The sequence below is a fragment of the Alexandromys fortis genome, unplaced genomic scaffold (assembly GCF_014885135.2).
Source record: "Alexandromys fortis isolate MF-2015 unplaced genomic scaffold, M_Fortis_MF-2015_v1.1 scaffold_56, whole genome shotgun sequence".
Classification (NCBI taxonomy): Eukaryota; Metazoa; Chordata; class Mammalia; order Rodentia; family Cricetidae; genus Alexandromys; species Alexandromys fortis.
The window spans coordinates 10521938-10543726 of NW_026067935.1; the positions used below are offsets into that span (position 1 = coordinate 10521938).

The 21789-nt window shown below is 49.4% G+C and overlaps 1 protein-coding gene and 1 non-coding gene across 13 annotated transcripts; both read right to left on the reverse strand.

Annotated features, from left to right (window-relative positions):
* Positions 1 to 82: 82 nt before the first annotated feature.
* Eif4g1 (eukaryotic translation initiation factor 4 gamma 1) lies at positions 83 to 19673 on the reverse strand. Of its 12 annotated transcripts, none has more exons than XM_050146449.1 (33): positions 19524 to 19673; positions 18739 to 18795; positions 18441 to 18534; positions 18091 to 18177; positions 16875 to 17051; positions 16576 to 16645; positions 14755 to 14867; positions 13869 to 13961; positions 13597 to 13663; positions 12515 to 13318; positions 11899 to 11987; positions 11629 to 11815; positions 11280 to 11413; positions 11018 to 11176; positions 10681 to 10866; positions 10293 to 10490; positions 9605 to 9751; positions 8770 to 9006; positions 8528 to 8632; positions 8266 to 8425; positions 7926 to 8026; positions 7381 to 7483; positions 6997 to 7099; positions 6585 to 6811; positions 6365 to 6483; positions 6100 to 6272; positions 5719 to 5844; positions 5526 to 5607; positions 3618 to 3716; positions 3378 to 3512; positions 3171 to 3252; positions 2916 to 3056; positions 83 to 711 (listed from the first exon to the last, which is right to left on the reverse strand). In XM_050146449.1, the coding sequence occupies exons 3-33, from the start codon at positions 18498 to 18500 to the stop codon at positions 530 to 532; spliced, it is 4746 nt and encodes a 1581-aa protein (XP_050002406.1). In that variant the 5' UTR covers positions 18501 to 18534; positions 18739 to 18795; positions 19524 to 19673; the 3' UTR covers positions 83 to 529. The 12 variants fall into 12 exon arrangements, with proteins under 12 accessions (XP_050002406.1, XP_050002405.1, XP_050002404.1 ...); XM_050146448.1 differs by having other exon boundaries at positions 10681 to 10869; XM_050146447.1 differs by having other exon boundaries at positions 6365 to 6507; positions 10681 to 10869.
* Positions 8126 to 8200, reverse strand: LOC126504371 (small nucleolar RNA SNORD66). The gene has a single exon (XR_007592570.1). It is a non-coding gene; the product is annotated as a small nucleolar RNA SNORD66 (small nucleolar RNA).
* Positions 19674 to 21789: the final 2116 nt, after the last annotated feature.

The following is a 21789-nucleotide window of genomic DNA, read 5'->3' on the forward strand; positions in this document are numbered from 1 at the left end:
GATATAATGCTAAGTCTGAAAAGAACGATGTCCATCTTTCCATACTCCTCCCAGGGAGCAGATCAGTAAAGAGGCAGTGAAATTAATTGAATTCATGTTTAATAATTACAGGCACCGTGCCCCCCCTTTCCCCTGCCCAGGCAGCAGCAGGGGTGGTGCAGGGGCTGGGGCATATGCCCCCAGCAGCGAGGACGGCAGTCCCAAGAGTGATTTCAGAAAATAAAAAAGGACCCTAGAGGCAGGCGGTAGTGCCCCTCCCCCCCGCAAAGACACACCAAATTTCAAGACTTTATATATATCTCTGTGCCCCGGGGGGAGGAGAGGGACACTTGGCAGCATCCTGGAGGGGGGCCCCAGGCAGCCCCAAGCCATCCTGCCTCATCAGTCACTTTATTAGCTCAGACACATAGCACTACAGGCACCCACTGCCACTGCCGCCACTGCTGCTGCCGCCCCCCTGCAGTCCAGGCGGCTGGCTGGCTGGGCCATCCACGTGTCCATGGCTCCAAGTCCCCGGCCCCACCCGCCATCAGTTGTGATCAGACTCCTCCTCAGCCTCACGAAGCCAATTGAAGAAGGCTGTGACAGACTTAAGGGCCACACCCTTGCCCTGCTGCTCAGCAGGGTCCTTGCTGCTCTCCCAGCTGTAGAAAGCGTCTTCCTTCACCACGTCCTCATCATACAGAGCATCAAAGAACATTCGAAGCAGGTCTGCAAGCCACAAAGACATCAATTAGGTGACTAGTCTGTACCCAGAGATCCCTCCCAAAGAGACACTGTAAAACTAAGCCCTGACCTACCATCCTGGTATCCGGAGTGACTAGGCCTGACAGAATGCTAATTTCATGACATAAAGAGGCTACCAGCATAAGAATGAGTTACTTGGCCAGCAGCAATCCTTAGGAACAGGCATGTAAGAGGGGAGAAAGGAAGGGGAGTGGGGGGAAAAAAAAAGGCATGTAACCCCAAAAAAGGCTGAGGCAGAAAGATCCAAGGATCAAAAGTTCAGGGCCAGTTCTAGTAGCTTAGCAAAACTGCCTGAAAACGGGGAAAAAATGAGGCCAGGTATGGTGGCGCACGCCTTTAGTCCTAAAACTCAGGAGGCAGAGGCAAGCAGATTTCTGCGTTTTAGGCTAGTATAGATTGTTCTAAACTAGCTAGTTCTACAGTGAGACCATATATTAAGAGAGAAAAAGGAAGGGGAAAGAATAATCAATTCTCCACTTTTTGGCTAACACCAAATGTAGAGTCCAAGGAGAGAAAAGAAAGGAAAAATGTAAGGTATGGGGTCCACAACTGCAATCTCATTACTTGGGATACAGGGGCAAGAGAGGTTCAAATGCTAAGGCAAGCCTAAACTACGTCACTAGTCTGAGGCCAGTCCAGATGACTTAAGATCCCATGATGACAAACACCCATGACCTCGCTCTGGCCTCTAGGGAGTGCTCACTGTCAGAGTTCACAGGTACTGCCTGAGCCTTGACTCTGGCCATCAAGAACACCTTCCTTGCCACTGTACACACAAGGACCCCATGTCCAGTACCATGACATCAGTAATGGCTTACCAGCTATGAGAAGCTAGGCCATTCCTCTGACCATTCCACCTGCTGTGGCACAGCTAACCCTTCACTTATCCCCACATTTGTACTCTAAAGCCCATGTACAATCTGAGGACCCTATGCAATTGCTCATCTACTTTGTCCTACATTTAAGCCCACATTTGTCTAATTTAAACATAAAAGTTATCTTTCGCTGGGTGGTGGTGGGGCATGCCTTTCAGTCCCCGCACTCAGGAGGCAGAGGCAGGCAGATCTCTGATTTTGAGGCCAGCCTGGTCAATAGTTCCAGGACAGACTCCAAAGCTACAGAGAAACCGTTTCAAAAAACCAAACAACAAAAGCTATCTAGCGATCTTTCACTATCCTATAGTCCAGTCAAATTTTTAGATAAGCTCCTACCAAACTCTGTAGCATTCATCATTTTCAAACACTTCCCTATACCAAATTCTTTCCTTTGCTCACACGGCCCTGCCCTATCTGTGTGTCTTCATTTCCCCAGTGTTCTTATTCCTCTTGAGGCAATCCCATTATCCTCAGCAGCACCTTTCTAAACAAAAAACCTTAGTCCTCTCCCACTGTAAAGTGGAATTAAACAACTAACTGACGATATTTTAAAGATACTTATGCTTCAAGTGCTGTTTTGGTGTTTTGTTTGTAGCCCTGACTGTCTTGCACTCACAGACCTACCTTTCTGTCTCCAGAAAGCCAGAGTGTTAGGGTGGGAATTCTCTGAAATAACCTAATCAGCAAAGGCAGGCCTCTGGTGTGAGGATCATGCTCAGCTAATCCTTTGCTTACAATCCTACAAAAAGCCTTATTTCACTCAAAGCAAAGCCCCTGCCACTACTTACATGGCCTGACGTACCTTCCCTGCCTCCAGTCCCTCTGTCACAACTAACTGCCTGTTCACTTCTAACACACAGTTACTGACTCGAGGCCAGCACAGAACTGTGCTCTATTTCCTCACGAGTTACCTAAACACCTGAACATACCCACGTGCTGAATTTATAAACCTCAGTCTTCCAGTGTGGACAAAGGACATAAACCCACAAAGGCGAGATAAGAAGGCAGGGTAAGCCAAGCGTTTCAGATCTGTGCCTGACACAGCGGTGCACCATGTCTGAAAGACACTGTTAACCACCTCTGTGCTGCTGTCGCCTGTAGGTCAGCACAAAGCCGACAGGACATCGAACCTCAAGGCTTAGATGAACTCATTCCATTTGCAGGCAAGAAAACGTGCATTGGGTAGGGTCATTTTGTTCTTTACCCACCTTTCTTAGGTTGAGTACCTTCCATGACCACCCTCTTCTATCTGGCAGTCCCTTGCCCCACCCATCCCTGCAGCCTGGCTCTTACTGGCAGGCTGTTCTAAGGTCACTACAAGGGCCTGGAGGGCGTAGAGTGCTTGTAGCTCCTTCTGTTCATCACACAAGTATTTCTGCAGCAGTCTCGCTCGCAGTTTCAACACTGTGACATCCACTCGGAGAGGAGACTCAACTACAGGGAAAAAGACAAGGATAAATGTAATAACTGCAGACTTCACCTGGCTTAGCCCCAGAAGGCCAAGATCAAAACCCCTCTCCCTCCATTTGCCTCTCCCTCGCTCCTTACAGATAATTGCAGAATGACAGACAGCCGTCATGAGGGCTCGAACTAATGTATTGGATGCTATCTGCTGCTCATTCAGGTTGGCCTGTGCAGAAAAACAAAGGCTCCTAAGTTCTAAATTATGCCTCCGAGTACCCATTCCTGTCACCTCCCAAAACATCCCATCTTAAAAACTACCTCTCTACTTCCCGTTTTCCAGGAGAAATATACCTCTATCCAGTCAAACACCCGCTGGTTACTGCAGCCCTCCTTCAGCAGCTTCTCCAGCTGCCTACGCAGCTCCTCAAAGGCAAGTGCCCTCTGGCCAGGAGCTTCAGACTCTTCTCCCAAGGTATATTCCACCTTCTAAAAGCAAATAACCAACAACCAAGGTCAAGCAAGACAACAGAGTAAAGAGGAAGAAAAGATGCGAAAAGCTAGCCCCAAATGCAGAACAAACTAGTCTCAAACCTGTTCAGTCACAAATGAATTAACGTCTTGGCCTTCTGCTAGAAATTCCCTCCAGCTCAGACCAGCCTCTCGCCACAGCATCCCCACCTTTTTGGGACCCTGAAAAACAAAAGAGCAATTCAGCATCTCAATAATATCTACCTCTACCCATGGCCTCTACCTCTGAGGACTCAACAGTCCTCAACAGTCATCTAAATATACCACACGGGTACTACCCTTCCATGTCTAAATCAAAAACATATCAAGCAATAGGAACTCACCCACCACCACAGTGGTGTGATATGAGAGGGAAAAGTCTCTAGTAAAAAAATTTCATTAGTAGGACTCTTAAAGAAATCACTAGGGGCTGGGGAGATGGCTCAGTGGTTAAGAGCTTTGCCTGCTCTTCCAAAGGTCCTGAGTTCAAGTCCCAACAACCACATGTGCTCACAACCATCTGTAATGAGATTTGGTGCCCTCGTCTGGCCTGCAGGGATACATGCAGGCAGAACACGGAATATATAATTAATAAATCTTTAAAAAAAAAAATCACTAGATCTCAAAAGGTAAACAAGCAAATCTATGTCTTACCCTGGTATATGCCTTATATATCACCTATATTCCTTTTCCCAAGCAGCTTTTATAAGTTTTTTTTTTGTTTGTTTTAAAGCATTTATTATTTTGTTAGACCTGGAGAGATGGCTCAGCAGTTAAGAACACTTGTTTGGGTCCCAGCACCCACATGGTGATTTCAAAGAAGAAAACAAACAAAAAATAACCGCTAGGAGGTAGTACCACACCAGGACAGCCACAGATACACCTGTTTAAAAAAAAAGAACTAGGAACTAACAGATGTGCCAATGAGTTTCCTGAGTTCAGAAAATCTTAGCAGCAATAGTTCAGAAAATCTTAGCAGCAATAACACCCTCACACCTCCCAAAAAGTCCCCTTGTGTTCCTTTCAAACTACACACCCCAACTTCTTTTTTTTTGTTTTTTGAGACAGGGTTTCTCTGTGGTTTTGGAGCCTGTCCTGGAACTAGCTCTTGTAGACCAGGCTGGTCTCGAACTCACAGAGATCTGCTTGCCTCTACCTCCCAAGTGCTGGGATTAAAGGCATGCGCCACCACCGCCCGGCCATACCCCAACTTCTTACCACCATGGGCATCACCCCCAACTTGCCTTTCAAGACTTTTACATTCTTTTTTTGTTGTTGTTTTTGGTTTTTCGAGACAGGGTTTCTCTGTAGCCTTTGGAGCCTGTCCTGGAAACTAGCTCTTGTAGACCAGGCCGGCCTCGAACTCAAAGATCTGCCTATTTCTGCCTCCTGAGTGCTGGGATTAAAGGCGTGTGCCACCACCACCCAGCTACTTCCATTAACTTCTATGTTCTTCAAAGAAGGCCTTTTATTGTAACAGCTGCCAAATAAATATCCTGTAACTCCATGGCACTGAGACACCATTTTTTCCTATTATTTCACATTTCACTCAAGTTGCTGAAACTGCCATTTCCTGCCTTTCTCTACCAGGTTCATACTGTTTAACTGTTATAACCCCGGGAGCTCAGTATTTAATGAATGTTCAAAAGAACAGTGATCAAATGACTAACCACACAGGTCTAGGATCTTTCCTTACCAATCTTCCTTCAGCCCAGGCAGAATTCATGACAGAAACTACCTTAACACCCCCCCCCCCCACAAGACAAGTTTTAGAGCCTGGCCGGGAACTAGCTCTTGCAGACCAGGCTGGCCTCAAACTCAGAGATCCTCCTGCCTCTGCCTCCTGACTGCTGGGATTAAAGGCATGCGCCACCACCGCCTGGCACTTTTCAAGTACCAAAGGTCAAAGGACCAAGAAACTCCAATGGTCACCAAAGCAGCCAAAGCCACTTAAGTCCATGAATACATTCCCCTTTGAAAGGCCAAACTCACCATGCTCTTGCATAAGAGACCCAGGATCTCCAACAACAAAGAAGTAGCTTTGCCTATGGGCCTCAGAGGCTTCGTAATTTCCCTGCAAGAGAAATCAACCCTGATAGTCTCCATAGCCCTCAACATTACTTCATCCCTCTCCAAACACAGCATTCAAGTTGTCTCACTCCCTTGTAAATGAGGGAGGGCTTACCTGAAGAGCTCTCCCATGGGTACCCCATCTTCCTGGAGAATTGGTGTTATCAATTCTGCCAGGTAAAGCCATACATGAGGGATGTCAATTTCCATGTCCTCGGCCAATTCTAGTGTTTCATACAGCCTGAAAAGGGAATGAGAAGAAGTCTCATTTGGGGAGATGGGCCTTCCAGGGAAATGTACCATGACAAGTATCAAATGTGGAGGCCCTCCAGAAACATTTTCCAGACATGAGACAATCTCAAGCTAAAACCACCATCACCCCTTACAAAGCTAATTGAAATGGTTGGCCTACATACTCAATGCAAAGTTCAATGAACTCCATAAATAAATTGGTGGATATGTGAACACGGAAGGTCCACAGAAATAAATCATTTACCCTTGATAGTACTGGGCAGTAGAGAGGTGCCCTGAGCAGAGGAGCTGGTGCAGCAGCCGCCCCATGTGCTCACGAGCAATGGTGCTACGCTCCAGTGTGGACTCGATGCCATGCCGCACAAAGATGAAGAGCAAGGAGGGTGACGCCAGCTCCTGGACACACTGTACTGCCTCCTGTGGAGGGCAGAGCACACCGAGAAAAGTATCACTCCCTGGCCCAACCTTTACAAACCATGCCAGTCACAGCTCCCCTTCCCAGTGCCAACCTTCATGTCATTGAGATGGAGATATTCCTCAATGATGGCCTTGGATTTCTTCTCCACCTCGTCCTCAGAGAGTGCAGCCTTTGGAGGGCTCACTGGTGGGAGAGTGGCTTCCCGCTTCACTATGGGGGGAAGGGGAGGAGAACCTTTCAATTACTCATCTTAACAGTCTAGAGCCACATCAGGCTCTCCTCTGTTCCTCTGCCAGTCTTCCTTTCCTTACCAGGATCCCGACCACGATCCTCTGTGAGGCTAGCTGCCTTGCGCAGTCCCTCAGGCTGGGAAGGTCGCTCTCTACTCCGCTCCTCCACTTCCTTGCTAAAACTTCGCTTGGTGGCTGGTGTTCTGGCACGATCAAGTCGGTCCCCGCGGTCACCTCCCCGTTCACTCCGCTCTAGTCGGTCTCCCCGGTCCCCAGCTTTCTCACCTCGCTCTCGGCTTAAGCTACTCCTGGAAGAAGAGATACATTGTTTCTCACCTATACTTGCTCAAGCACTTGTAGGGCAGCTGCTAGGTATCATTCTTGGCAACAAGGACATGTCTAAGCAATACAAGTAAGAGAAATCTCTATGCTTTGACAACCAAAACCCAATCACAATATTCTGTGAGAACAACCCCACCCCTAAAATTCTCACCTCTGTACAACACGCCTGTTATCTGTGCTCTCTGTAGGTAATGCTTGTTGAAGAGCAGAAAAGCGATTCAAGGTACTAGTAGCTGGACGAGTGGCTTCTGATGCTAGAGACAGAAAGCTGCATTAACCCACTTCTTCCTTCCCAGAGCTATGGTTCCAAGAGTGCTCCATGCCTCATTCACTCTCCTACTTTGTGCACCCCCTCCATCATTGAGGACTCTTGGTCGCAAAGTTGACAGGAAGTAATTCATTCTCTGGCATTATGTATATTTCTACTGTATTCATTCCCTACTGACTTATCCCGGAGTTTCCTGTGGAGGAAAGACTATACCTTAAGGGAGCTGAGAATAGCAACTACCCAGTTTCCTACAGTGGCTTTCCATACCTGTATCTGAGGGCTTGACTCCTGAGCCCCCACTGCTGCCCTTGCCCCAACTCAGTCGCCCTCCTGGTGCAAAGAGTTGGTTGTTAGAATCAATGGAACCAGGCTGCAGAAGGAAAGACAGTAGACTTATAGACTTCTGATCTAGCTTAAGCCCTTAGCCAACACCACCTCACACAGCCACAAGGTAACGAGTGATCCAACTCAAGAGAACACATAAAGGAGTAACTGTTGTCCTATCCCAGTAGTTCTTCATAAACAGCGGAACTCCACATAATTCCACATAATTCATAGATCAGAAAACAGCACCCTTTGATTTCTTTTCAGTCACTTAAAAGTGTAAAGCCTGTTCTTGGCTTGATCTGGCGTCTTGTCAGTTTGCTAGGACTGATGTGAACAAACACTATAGCTGGCGCACTTCATCTAACTTGTCTCTAGCAATCTAGAGTCTAGGAGGAAAAGTTCAGCTGTCAGCACCTTAACTGTGGGGACTAATGGCAGTTCCTCTCCTCACCCTCCACCTCACCCACTCCAGAACACAACCTTACCTTTGTGATCTTGGTGAGCCGTGAGGTGTCAATGGGGCGGCTGCCTTTGCTAATGGGGACTGTATTCCAGCCACCATCATCCACAAGTGGAAGGCCACGGCCTGAGACAAAAAAGAAAAAAGAAAAAAAAAAAAAGGGGGGGGGGAAATGTTGGGATAACAAGTCCTAACAACTTCCTTCTTGTGCCACCTCAGCCTTTCTTCCTCAGATCCTCAATCCCATCATGTGGACTCAGTGGCCCAGACACGTGGCACTAACAGAAGTCATCAGTGGAAAGCATGTTACCCTCATACCCTCCAGGAGGTTCACTGTCTCCTCTTAGCCCTAGCCTCAAACTCACTGATGGGCGGGCCTGGAGGGCCACCCCGACGCTTGTCGCTGCCCTTGGCCATGAGCTGCTGCACTTTGATATGTTCTCGGTGCTCTTCCATCTCAGCTTCCTTGTGGATCTGATCAATAGTCTTGGGACCCTGATCCCCTCGGCGTGGAACCCAATTGCTCTTTGAAAACCAAACAAAACCAGCAGTTATTTTGGGTTGGCAGGGATCAGACAAGGCAGTGTCAGGAACTCGAACAGCAGATAAAGTGGGGAAGAGACACACCTGCCGCAGATCCAGTACGTCCTGCAGCATGAAACGGATACGAGATGAAGTCTTCTTTTCTTTAATGATTTTTTCCATTTGGTTGAAATACTGATCCATTCGAGGCTAGGAAGCAAAGGATCAAGTCAATTATCTCTCATACCTCACCTCTGATATTGGCTAAGCAGCCCAGACCCCTCAGCCTTGTATGTTGTCAGCAGGCCCGTATATTTCACCCATTCCCCACATCCCAGGACCTCTACCTTGGCTTTTGCAAAGTCCAGGTCTTTGCCAATAGTGGTAAGGAGGCGACAGAGGCATTCCAGGGACTCTTCATCATGGTTCTTAAGTAGTTTGACCACACAATCATGCATTATTGCTTCTGTTAACATCTTCAGCTTGAATAACTCTCCAATGAACTTGATATTTCCTAAAGAGCGCCGCCGAGCTATGTCCCGGGCTTCTTCTAGTTCTTCTTTCAGGCGTCCCCGTTCTTCTGCCTGTCAGTCATAGGACAAAGATTATGTCAAAATGATAACCATGGGGCTGTAGAGATGGGTCAGTGGTTAAGAACACTTGCCATTCTTGCAGAAGACCTGGATTCAGTTCCCAATACCCATGTGGTAGCTTACAACCATCTATACTCCAGTTCCAAGGAATCCAGTGCCCCTTTCTGGCACCAGACATGCACACTGTACACATAATACATACGTGCTGACAAAATATACATATAAAAATAAAGCTAAGGCCGGGTGGTGGTGGGCATGCCTTTAATTCCAGCACTCAGGAGATAGAGGCAGGCAAATCTCTGGGAGTTTGAAGCCAGCCTGATCTTACAAGAGCTAGTTCCAGAACAGCTAGGTCTGTTACACAAAGAAACCCTGTCTCTAGGAACAAAAACAAACAAGCTAAGAACAAAACAGTTACTTGGCTAAAACCCCCTTTTCTCTTTTTATCTAGACAGCCAGGCTATTATTAAACACTCATGTCCTAAGGTCAAAGAGAGTCCTCAAGAATCTTAATACTACTATCCCCAGAGCTCTGACTGGTGGGTGAGGGTAGTGACCACAGAGTAGAATTGGCAATACACTTTCTCACCGTAGCAGCTTCATCCATCTCTTTTTGCTTTTTTTCAAAAACTTCATCATCATCTTTGTCTTTCTCAAATTCCTTCTGGCATCGATTTAACAACAGTTTTCGAAAATTCACAGTCACTGTTGGCTTTTCTGTAGTGGGCACTTTCAGCTGTTGGCCAAAGATAGTAAGTATCACACTAAAATCAGTACATGCCTTTCAAGTTTTCTTGGATGCTGTATAATAGACAAGGGGGAACCAAGGAAAGCTGGACTCCCGGATCCCCAGGAAGATGTAAGAAGCTACATAAGATGTAAAAAACTGGACGAGCGGGGCTGGAGAGATGGCTCAGTGGTTAAGAGCACTGACTGCTCTTCCGGAGGACCTGGGTTCAATTCCCAGCACCCACATGGCAGCTCACAACTGTCTGACACTCCAGTTCCAGGGGATCTGACACCTTCACACTGATGCACATAAAATGAATCTAAATAAATTATTAAAAAAAAAAAAAAAAAAACTGGACGAGCAAGATGGCTCAGTGTGTGAAGAAGCCTGCCATGCAAGTTTGGCAGCTTAATTTCCAGAAATCCACATAAAGTTAGAAGAGAACTGACTCCACAAAGTTACCCCTACTGCCAAACGTGCACTGGAGCAAACATGTAACTATATACACTAAGGGACATAAAATAAATGTTGAAGAGCGGAAACTAACCGCCATGAGGCAGCGGCACATGTTGGCATAAGCCACAGAGAAGTTGGGCTCTGAAATGGCTTTCTCAAAGATGAGGTCAATAACTCCTTTGAGGCGTTCCTCGGTGTCAATGGCCAGCTGTGTCACCTGCTTCATCAGCTGCTGGAACATCTGGGGTGTCAGCTTATTCAGGATGGAGCGCACCCTGCGGAACAGGTCCTGTGGGGGAAGACGACAGAGTAGACAGGATCTAATTTAGTACTCAAGGTAAACACTGGCTGCTTAGACAGACGCAATGGTAGGAACTGAGTCCAGACACTGATAATCAGCATGGTGGACACAGTAAAGTGGCTCAGAAAGCAGATCTTGAGAAGCAGGAACGGAAACCAAAGGCAAGATGTGCCAGTACCTGGGTTTTGCTTCCATCAGCATCCTCTTCCCCTCGATCCTTATCAGCTGCTGTCCGTTTACTACTGGGTTTCCAAGCCTTCTCTGCTTTGTTCAGTTTTATGTCTTCAGTCATTATGACTGAGGAAATGATCTTACGTGTTTCCTTTCGTGGACCCTGCTGAGAGCGCCTGGCTCCCAAGCCAGCCTGCTAGACAAGGGATGAGGACAAATGAAAATAAAGAATAGCAAGTACAGTATGTGACCCCATTTATTACCACATAGCCTCAAGACTCGCAGGCTGAGGCACACAAGATCCCACCCTGTTACACATCCGCCCCTCAGCCAGCCCCACTCACCGGCCCTCGGGGCAGCTCCCCACCTGGCCCACCCCTTGGGGGCCCACGGTTATTGAGGGTTGGTCGGCCAAGGTTGGCAAAAGATGGAGTGAAATCTGGGCCACAGTTTATGCCAGGTAGCCTGGAGGGATCCAGCTGCCGAAGTGGTGTTTTATTGGCCTGCAGAGAAGATGTATGTCTTAGGAACGGGTTAGGGTTACCAACTTCTCTTTGGAGGCTTCAGGCACTCCCAGGTCAAATCAACATTCCTCAAAACACCAACCTTGTCGAGCACTACATCGGTGATATGGGGCAATCCTTCTGGTTTCTGCATACTGGCAAAGATGAATTGAAAGCCAAGCAGAAATTCCCTGTCATAACGCTTCTTTTCTTCAAGGTTCAGAGGCTTCCACTGATCTGCATGACAGGATGCAATCACACTCCTATGTTCTGTTACAGGGCTACCCATTTCTCAACCACTCAACTCTTCCTTTTTTTTTCCCCGAGACAGGGTTTCGCTGTGGTTTTGGAGCCTGTCCTGGAACTAGCTCTTGTAGACCAGGCTGGTCTCGAACTCACAGAGATCCGCCTGCCTCTGCTGGGATTAAGAGTGCTGGGATTAAAGGACACACCTGATTTGTACTCGTACTTCTGCTCCCCAGGCTGGATGTTCTCAGCATTATGAATTTTGTCTTCCTTAGAGTCCCAGGTTTCATCTGCTTCCTCAGGCTGTGGGGGCGCAGTGCTGCCCTCAGACTCTGGGCTTGGGTTGACGCTTGTAGGAGGCTGATTCTCTACCTCTGGTACTGCTGGGTCCACCTTCAATCATAAAAGGCCCAGGTTCAGTCACATGCTCACCACTCCCAACTGTGCCATTTTCCCTCAACTACCTGTTCCCTTACCTCCTTGAAGGCATCTAGAAGGTCACCCACAGCCTCCTTCTTATTTAGCTCTTTAATTTTCCGCCTCCTCTTTGGCACAGATACTGCCACTAAAAGAAAAGGAGGAGAAAGAGAAGGACCAAGCTGTGAATAAGTTAATAGTATCCCTAACACATGGAGGAAAAAGACAAAAAAATAAAACCAGCCACACACAGCATTTCCTCTCTATCACTCTCACTTTAGGCTCTGAATCTTAACTGTAAGCCACGTGTCATGGCCCAGTTCTGTAACTCAACTTGGAGACAGAGACTTAAGTATCAGGAGTTCATGGCCAGCCAGGGCTACATAAGACCTTGTCTCAAAACTTACTTCTTGGGGTTTATCACAAATCCAAAACCGGGAGCCCATTTGTGGGAGGCTATGCACACAAAGGTGGTACATGCCTTTTAATTCCAGCACTCTGTGGGAGGCAGAGGCAGGCAGAACTCGAGTCTGAGGTTAGCCTATTCTGTATATCAAGTTCCCAGACAGCCAAGCTACATAAATACCATCTCAAAACAAAAGAGGTGCCAAACGGGAGACCAACAAAGAGAACACCCCCAAAATGGACAACACCAATCATCTAGCTGTATCTTACCTTGGGTGGCTGCTGCCACCTCTAAATTCTGAGACAACTGGACTGGGACAGGAGTGCTGTCGAGGGGGAGTTCCTCGGCTACCTTCTCACTCTCAGCTTCCCCGCCCTCCTCTTCTTCCTCTACTTCTTCCTCTTGAGCAGGAGATGTATCCGAAGGAGCCACAGGTGGAGAGGCAGAGAGAGTGGTGGCTGGTGCCATGGATGAAACCTCCTTGACCTGTTCCTCTGGCTCACTGACTGGGCTTAGGTCCACAGCTGGTGGTGAGGGGGCTCCATTGAGCAGTTCCTCAGGCTGGGCAGTTGGAGCAATGGGCACAGGTGATTCAGAAGTACAAACTAAAAGAGGGGGAGGAGCTGGCTCTGTGCTTGACTCCACCTCTGGTTCCAGATCCTCAGATGGGACCATGCCATTGGGCTCATGAGTTTCCGCCCTGTGAGGTGCCAGGGACGTGGAAACCTGGAGAGGACTGGAAGAGAACTCAGATTCTGGAATGGGTTTGCTGAGTGTCACTTCTACTTCCAGTATGGGTTCAGCAAGAGTGGGTTCTGGAGAGAGGCAATATGGCTCCCCAGTTTCACAAGAGATGGGGGTCGATTCTTCTACAGACATTTGTATCATCCCCGTTGTCATAGTGTCCCCAGGAATGGAGAGGACTCCAAGATTAGCCTCAGACCCCGGCTCCAAAATTGGGGGTGGTGATGGGGTTGGAGAAGGTGATGAAGGCTGAGATTCTGTGCCAGGGCTGTGCTCTGGGCCAGGTAGTCCTGGTCGCCCCCCAATAGATGCTCCCTGTGACCGGTCATCTACATAAAACGAACAAGAATTCATGACAGCAAGTTCTTCACTGTTGCTTTTCTTCCTCCTAGCTAAGGTTACTTCAATTTAACATTCTCATCCTACATCCCAGTCTTCTCCCACTAAGGCTGGTTTTCCCATCTCTTCCAAAACAGTCTAACTTCAAACCCACTACATGAAACCTAAGTCATCCTTCTCTGGTACTCAGTTCACACCACTCCACCTCCTTCAAGTTTAAATACGCATACTTCACCTCCCATAAAAGCCGTGCAACTGCCTTCCTTACCTGGCCGGATAATGACAGCAACCTGAGGCGACTCCCCATTAGGCTGAGGCTCCAGACCGCCTCCCGTCTGCAGGACACAAGTGTTAAAAGTGTGCACTGAGGAGTTCCCCACCCTTCTTTACTAGAGTCATTTCTACTTTAGCTCTGCGTAGAAATCCAGAAAGCAGGGAAATAAACCCCTTAGGTGAAGGAAAAGATCAAGTGACTTGGGAATCCAGGACAGAAGAGCTGTCCAGGCCAAGGTTATCTATCACTCCAACAGCTGACAGTACCTGGGGAGGAGTAGGTGTGGAGGCAGTGCGGGCCCCAGACATGATCTCTTCTGTGATATCCTTCCCCCCTTGGTTTGGGTCTCGAATTCGGATCTGGGGAAAAAAAGCTACAGGATGAGTGGGAAGCAGAAGGAGCCCACCTCTCCACCCTGTCCCACTCCTAAGACTCTGGGCCAACCTCCCACCCCTACTGGGAAGCAGGTGGGTGGGTGCCAGAAACCCCATGAGTTCTACTGTCAACCCATCCGGCTGCTCTTGTACTCGCTGCCCTAGTCCCCACCCCTAAGACTCTTGACCTCACAGTACAGCCCTGTACATCACAATGCCCCCCTCCCTCCCTCCCTCCATCCCCTTTACCCACCGGCAATCCCTAAGTCAATGGCTGCACACCCTGGAGCTCAAGACCCCCATCTAGCATCCAGCTAGCTCACTTGTGGCTGGTCGGCCTGATCTCTAGGGGTAGGGCCCAGATGCAGTGGGTGGAGCCAGGGTGACTCAGCGGCTTCCCCAGCCCTGGCACCCTATTCTGGGCACCATGCCCAGGGCTTGAGGACTGAGCAGAGGCGTAGGCCTCCAGAGCTTCCAGGACTAGGGGGTGAAGAGCACAAAACAAACCATTTCCAAAGCTAACCACCAGCAACCCCAAACCAATCACAGGTCTTATGAGCGTACTAGAGTACAAGTCTCTGGGGAATTTCCCTGCTGCTCACTTTAGTCCTCCCATGAGCACCTTCTACACTGCAATCACCTTACAAGGAACCTTTGTACTCCACAGACCCTGACCTCTGCTTAAGCTCAGATGAAAGTCTATCAAGTTCTGAACTCATGAGTACACCATCCCAGGAGTCCGTCCCCAGATGTCCCAGAACCCCTCACTGCTACTCACAGTTTTCCGCTCCCTCTTAGGGGCAATCTGGGGCGGCTGGTTCATCAGAACTGGGGCAGGAGCCACACTAGCAGGAAACTGCTGCACACCTTGGGCCGGATAATAGGCACCAGCTTGAGGGAAGGAGGACAGAAAGGAAGGTTTGTGACAGCATCAGGACCCAAACATACACTAATACTGCTTGAACACCTCCCACTGCAGAAGTCTCATCATACACAGCCAGCCCCTTGCCCTTCCCTGCCCGCCTCCCTAGGTGTCTGTCAAAGCAGGGGAACCAGTTTGAACTGCATTTACAAGAATTCCTCATAGAGACACACACACCTTATAGGCAGAACTCCTTCTTCTCTACGCTATGAGGTACCTGTTTTACCCCACAAGGCACTCTTATGTACCCCACCCCAGCAACATACATGGACACTCTCAACTTGAGACAATCAGCTCTTTGGCAGGGAATAAAAAGGGTTTTCCAAATCATTCCACTCAAGCTGACTCCAATTCCTAATTTAGCCCTTTGCAAGGAGTAATGTAACAAAAAGTAACACTGGGCCCAAGAAAAGTAAAATTCTCTAACCCAATTGTCTCCAAGGAGGGGTACACTTGTAACTCATCCCAATTCCCACTTACTACTTCTGAAAGCACCAACGGTGGTTATGCTTAAATCACACATACATACACATATCTACAACTATAAATGTATTAAACGCATATACTTAACATCTTCCCAATGGGAAAAATTTTCAGATACTGATCTAAGTTAGCATGGTGGCACACACTTGTAATTCCAACAACCAGAGGCAGGGGGAATCATTGCAAGTTTGAGGCTAGCCTGGTCTACAGAGCAAGTTCCAAGAAAAGCCATAACTACATCATTTAAGACCCTGTCTCAAAAACAAAACCCACTGCCATACAGATCAGAACAATCCTTTCATCGAACATATATGAAAGCTAACTATGAAAAAAATCACTCAAACCCATGTTATTGTCTCCCAACTATGAAAGAAACCGACCAGGAAAAGTCTAACTTGGCTTTCAAGTCGGAGCCTGTATTTCTTTCAGTTTATTTTTAATTATGTGTCTGTGTATGGGTATTTATACACCTGCAGGTACCCAAAGTGGCCAGAGATGTTGGATCCTCAGGCTTTGGAAGTGATAGACGGTGTGAGCTGCCTGAAATGGGAGCTGCTATAGCAGTTACTCTTAGCCACTGAGTTCTGTGTCTCCAGCCCTTTCTTTTTTAAATCATATTCGTTTTTAGCATATGCATGCCCAAGTACCATGGGTTACGAGGGAAGGGGAGAAGACAACTTGTGGGAGTCAGTTCTCTCTGACCCACCAGGTTCCAGTGACCAAACTCAGTGATCAATGCTATCAGGCTTGGAGGCAAATCCTTTAGCCAGAGTTATCTTAAAGATCCTCGTCCTGTGTTTTTTTTGTTTGTTTGTTTGTTTGTTTTGTTTTTTAAAGTCAGGCTATTAACACGTGGCTCTGGCTGTCCTGGAACTCACTGTGTAGACCAGGCTGTCTTCAAATGAAGAGCTCCTCCTGCCTCAACCTTCTGATTGCTGGCTGGGATTAAAGGCGTGTGTCACCACACCTAGCTTTGATGACATGTTTCTAGAAGTGGAGAAAAGAGTCCAATTCTCTTAGCAAAGGAGCAAAGCTTCCCTTACCAATGAGTTAAATTATTAGGCACTAATCCTTATCATATATCAATTCTATCATTTAAAAACCAACAGCATGCCTAGGAAAGGTCTTAGAAAGCAGACCACCTTAGAAATGCCCTAGGGCGCGTTCTCACCACTGACTCCTTCCCCTGCTTACCGTAGGTCCCAAACTCGGTAGGGCTTGCACCCGGATAGAAGCCTGGGGCTCCTGGCTGCACAGGGTACTGCTGTGTTGGGACAACATATGTGGAACGCCCCTGATGGGGGTTGGGGAGAAAGGAGGGAAAAGAAGATGAGGAAAGCTATGAACACCACATCAGATTATGAAGTAGGAAAAGCCAAGCTTGGGCAATGACTAGCAATCCCACCTCTGTAAGAGAAATGGATCTAGAAAGCCAGGGAGGAGAAGAAGAGGATTAAGCTCAAGGTAGCCTGGCTTCCAGCCCCCAACCTCACCTGTCCAGGGATATAGTAGGCTCCTTGGGAGGCTGAATAGGAGATCTGGGAAGGGATCATCATTACTTGGGATCCAGCAGGGTAGACATGGGTAGCTGGGCCAGGACGGGCAGGGGCTGCACTCTGTACTCGGGAGGCTGCACTGCTCGGGGGCTGGGCCCGGCTAGGGTAGAAGTGCTATTGGGAAGAAGGAGAGCAGTAGTGATCAAGAAAGGGAGGGAGCGAACAGCAAAACCAGCACTCCACAATGTCTATACAGCCTTAAAGAGTACTGTAGGCTTCAGAGCACAGAGACCAATCAATCCTTCCAAAACCCACAGGATCAACTGATGGCTAAGTGGCCTCTAGTACTAACACTTGCCTCCAAACTTAGATGAATACTTTGTATCCTCTGCTCTCACTACCATGCACACTCTGCCACCTCTATACATACTATCCCTCCAGAGTCTTCCTAACATCAAGATGCATCATGCCTGAGTACAGCCCTTGAGGGCAACATACTCCCCAACATGCACGAGTCCACCTCAAGTACGGAGACTGACTGCTCCATGCAACCATTTTCCAGTTCTGGGATACTTGCTCTTCAACAGTTAACCTCTAACATGCAGTATCTGAACTGAAGACCTAAAAACAGCAAACAAGGCCCCACCCTGAATATCCCATCTGTGTCTAGCCATGGACTAAGGTAGAGGATGGGGGTGACACCAAGAGGTGGCTCAGGATTAGAAAAGAGGTATTACCTGCAGAGACCTGAATCCTCCCTGAGAGCACATGGGGACAGGAAAGACGACAATTACCCCCAAGGTTTGAGGGGACTTAGGGGGAGTGGAGGAAGTAGGAAAAGAATCCTTCCACTTAGGAAGAACTTGGAGAACAGAAAAAAATGAAAGCACAGCTGGAATGTTTATCTCGTCACAGTTCAAAGAGAAAGCAAAGAGGAACAGGGTAATGGCAACCTCCTAGTGTAATAGAGCTGCTAGCAGGGCCCACAGCACTGTCCCCAATTCTCAAAGGTGCGAAGACCCCGTAATGCCTGCCACTCTCACAGACTACAAACTTCAGCGTTAAGTAACTAACACGGCACGAAAGAACACAGAGCAACTGTCAGGAAACTGGAGGCAAGCACACGACCTCCATAGTTTCCATCCTAGACCCAAACCAGCAGCAGACTCTCCCAGTTCCCACCCGGCGGCCTACTCTATCCACAGCCCCTCACCTGGCGGGGCTGAGAAGGCGTGTTCATTTGTGTCGCTTGTGGCGTGCTAAACACCACCGGTGCAGTCTGCCCCGGGGGAAACGCTGGCTGAAGGGGAGAGACCAGAGTTCATCAAGAGGGGAAGCCTGGGTGGGGTCGAAACCCAAGCTGCTGAAATAAGGGGAGCAGACCAGCAGCAACAGCCTCAGCAGTCCACATGTTCCCTCCCTGTGACAGCCCCAGGGACAGCCAGGGGCCCTATCTCAATTTGGCAGCAGGCAGCTGCACTTTGCCCTGACACAGATGGGGGTGGGAAAACTGAGCACTGCATGACCTCCACCCCACCAGAGTCCTCATTTCGCCTTGATTACCTGTGGGAGTCCAGGGGACCTGGCGGGTGGGGGGCCTGTGGGCTGAGGAGCTTTGTTCATTTCATTTGGTGCCACATCAGGGTCCCCCCAGCACCTGTTGGAAACAGCAGAGCTCGGAATGGGGAAGGGACCCAATCTTACGAAAAATGGGCTGGGGGGGAAGGTTGTTTCAAGAGCTAAAACCAACATGGATCAAGGGAGGTGCCAAGGAAATGCAGAAACAGAAATAATCCAGACTACGGACCCCACCAACACGCCCGACCCCACCCTTGCCTGCTCAAACAACCCCCTCACTCACCCCCTCGGTTAAGAATAAGTCCACAGTGCGGCCTACAGGTTCTGGGCATCCGAAGGCCTGGGGTTGGGAGGTGAGGGGTATCAACCTGGCTCCACGGGGCCCAAGACCAACCAGACCGGAAATTCCAGGTCTCGCTGGCACCAGGCTCCCGGATCACAAATGAAGCCGGCTGCTTCGGCCGTGGTGTCCCCACCCCCCACCCGGGGACACCGGGTTCGGAGCCTGCCGCGGGGCACTCGCACGGGGCCGGAGAGGCCTGAGACCGCCCGGGAACACAAGCCAGGAAGGGCGCGAGTCTGGCCGCACCAGCAGGGCGGGCGGCGACTGCAGCGGAGCCGGCTCGGGGCAGGCGAGGGTCGGCCGCCGGGCGGGGCTGGGGGCTCCTCCCTGCCCGCCGCCGCCTCCCTGCCCTGCGCAACGCGGCCAGTGCCAAAGAACAACGTGTCACTTCCCGGCGGCCGCCCGGGCCCCGCAGGGGGGAGGGGGCGGCGGGTCTGCGCCGCGGAGCCTGCGCCGGGCCGCGGCCCCGGCCCAGCGGAGGTGGCTGTCGCGTCGCCGCCCCAGAGCCCTCCCCGCCCGGGCCGGCCGGGCCCTGCTCCCCACCCCCACCCGGGCCCGGCCCGGCACACGTGGGCCGGGGATCGGCCTGGCGAGTAGGGCCTGGGCGCGGGCTCGGGGCCGGGGCGCCGGGGCGGCGGCGCAGGGTGGCGGGCCCCGGCCCGGATGGCGGCGGATGCGGGGGGAGGGGTGGGGGGCCGGGTTGGGCCCGGACATGGCGGCTTTACCTTCAGTCTCCTTCAGTCCGCGCGGCCGAGCCCCACGCAGCCGCACAGACGTAGTCCACAACCATTTCCGGCTCCCCGCACGGATCCCGCTCGGCGGCCACCGCTTCTCCGCAGGCGCAGCCGGCGCCCCACGTGACCGGCGCAGAGGGCGGAGCTGCGCTGGCGCTGGGGAAGCACATGGGATTTGCTCCGCCCCGTCACGTGATGCTCACTGCCCGCCCTCGTGTCCCCTCCCGAACTTTGGAACTCCCAGGCCGACCCCCTCAGAGGCTCTGGCGGTTCTTTAGTTCATTCATACTTTGCGCAAGCATTTATTGAGCGCGTGAGTGCTAAGCGAAGTGCGGGCTGGGAGCTGAGAATGCTCAATTTAAATGCAGTTCCGCCCTAATATACGGTACACTACAAATTATGTAGCCTCTGAAAATGCTGTAGATTTGATCTTTGATAGGCCTATTAACAAAGGAGACTGAATGTTGCACCAAAAGAACTGCGGCATTCTAACTAAAGATGCAACTTTAGTTAGAATGTAAATTCGCTGTTTACAAAAAACCAGTCGCTCCTAGGAAAAGGCAACTTTGGAATAATGGAAGAAGCGATCCCAAAAGCCTAGTGTACAGGTGCATGTCTGTAATACCCAGAATTCTCATGGCTAAGGCCGCGAGTGGCACGGTGATTCACTGGTTAGAACACTGGCTGCTCTTCAAGAGGACCTGGGTTCAACTCTCATCACCCATATGGCAACTGTCTTTTGGCCTCTGGCACCAGGCATGCATGTAGTACAGAGTCTTACATGCAAGCAAAACACTCATACAAAATAACTATTTAAAAATAAAATTTTAAAAATAGGAAGATTTGCCGGCTGGTGGTGCTACACTCCTTTAATCTCAGCACTTGGGAGGCAGACGCAGCTGGAACTCTGAGGTCAAGGCCGGCCTGGAGAGGAGAACAGAGCAAGTTCCAGGACAGCCAGGGCTACACAGAGAAACCCTCCCTGTTTTGAAACCCCCACCCAAAACAAATAAATAAACAAACTGCGTCTGGCTAGGTGGTGGTAGCCCACACCTTTAATCCCAGTCTGCTCTCCAAAACCCACATTAAAAACTGGCCAGAAAGCCAGGCGGTGGTGGCGAACGCCTTTAATCCCAGCACTTGGGAGGCAGAGGCAGGCGGATCTCTGAGTTCGAGACCAGCCTGGTCTACAAAAGCTAGTTCCAGGACAGGCTCCAAAACCACAGAGAAACCCTGTCTCGAAAAAGCAAAAAACAAACAAACAAACAAAACTGGCCAGAGTTTGTAATCCCAGCACCAAGAAAGCAAAATCAGGACGAGCCCCTGGGGCTTGCCAACCAGCCCATCTATCTGAATCAATTGATCTCAATATTATGTGATTTTTGTCTCAAAAAAGGTTGACAGCTCCCCAGGAAAACACCACACACAAAAATAAAATAAACCTTTAACAAAAATTAAGGCCTATTGATTTTATCTAAAAACAAAAACCAGGGCTGGTGAGATGGCTGTGTATACTTACCCATGCAAACCTGGAGACCTGAGTTCAACCCCTGGAACTAACTTCGTAATAACTAAATTTTGTTTTGTTTTGGTTTTTCAAGACATTTCTCAGTAACTATGGAGCCAATTCTGGAACTTACTCTATAGACCAGGCCGGCCTCAAACTCAGAGATCTGCCTGCCTCTGCCTTCCAAGTGTTTGGATTAAAGGCGTGCACCACCACCGCCCAGCATAACTAAAATATTTTAGAGCCCACCAAACTTCCTTCTCCCTTTCCCCTCCCACTTCCACTGCTCAAGTTCTGACTCTATATCCTATTCCTTATCAAGTGGCTCTGACACTGTGAGCTTCATCCAGACATATCCTCTTACCCACTCTCATTCAAACAGTCCTCAGGAAGAGCTCTTAGCAAAACTTGGCTTTTAGACCTGGCCTGAACTTGACCTTCTTTGTTCTTTCTTTTTTTGTCACTGTTGTTTGTTTTGCTTTTTGGCACAGGGTTTCTCTGTGTAGCCCTGGCTGTCCTGGACTCGTCCTGAAGACCAGGGGGCCTTGAACTCAGAACTGCTTCCCAAGTGCTGGGACAAAAGGTGTGCACTGTCACCACCTGACCTCAGCCTGAATTTCTAGCTTAATTTCCTTCCCCACATTTCCCTAGACTCTATATACTTAGCCAAGCAAAATTAAATATGGTTTCTGGAAACAAGTAACTCTCCTCCTGCTTGCCTTTGCTTCTCCAAGCCACTCTCTACCTTCT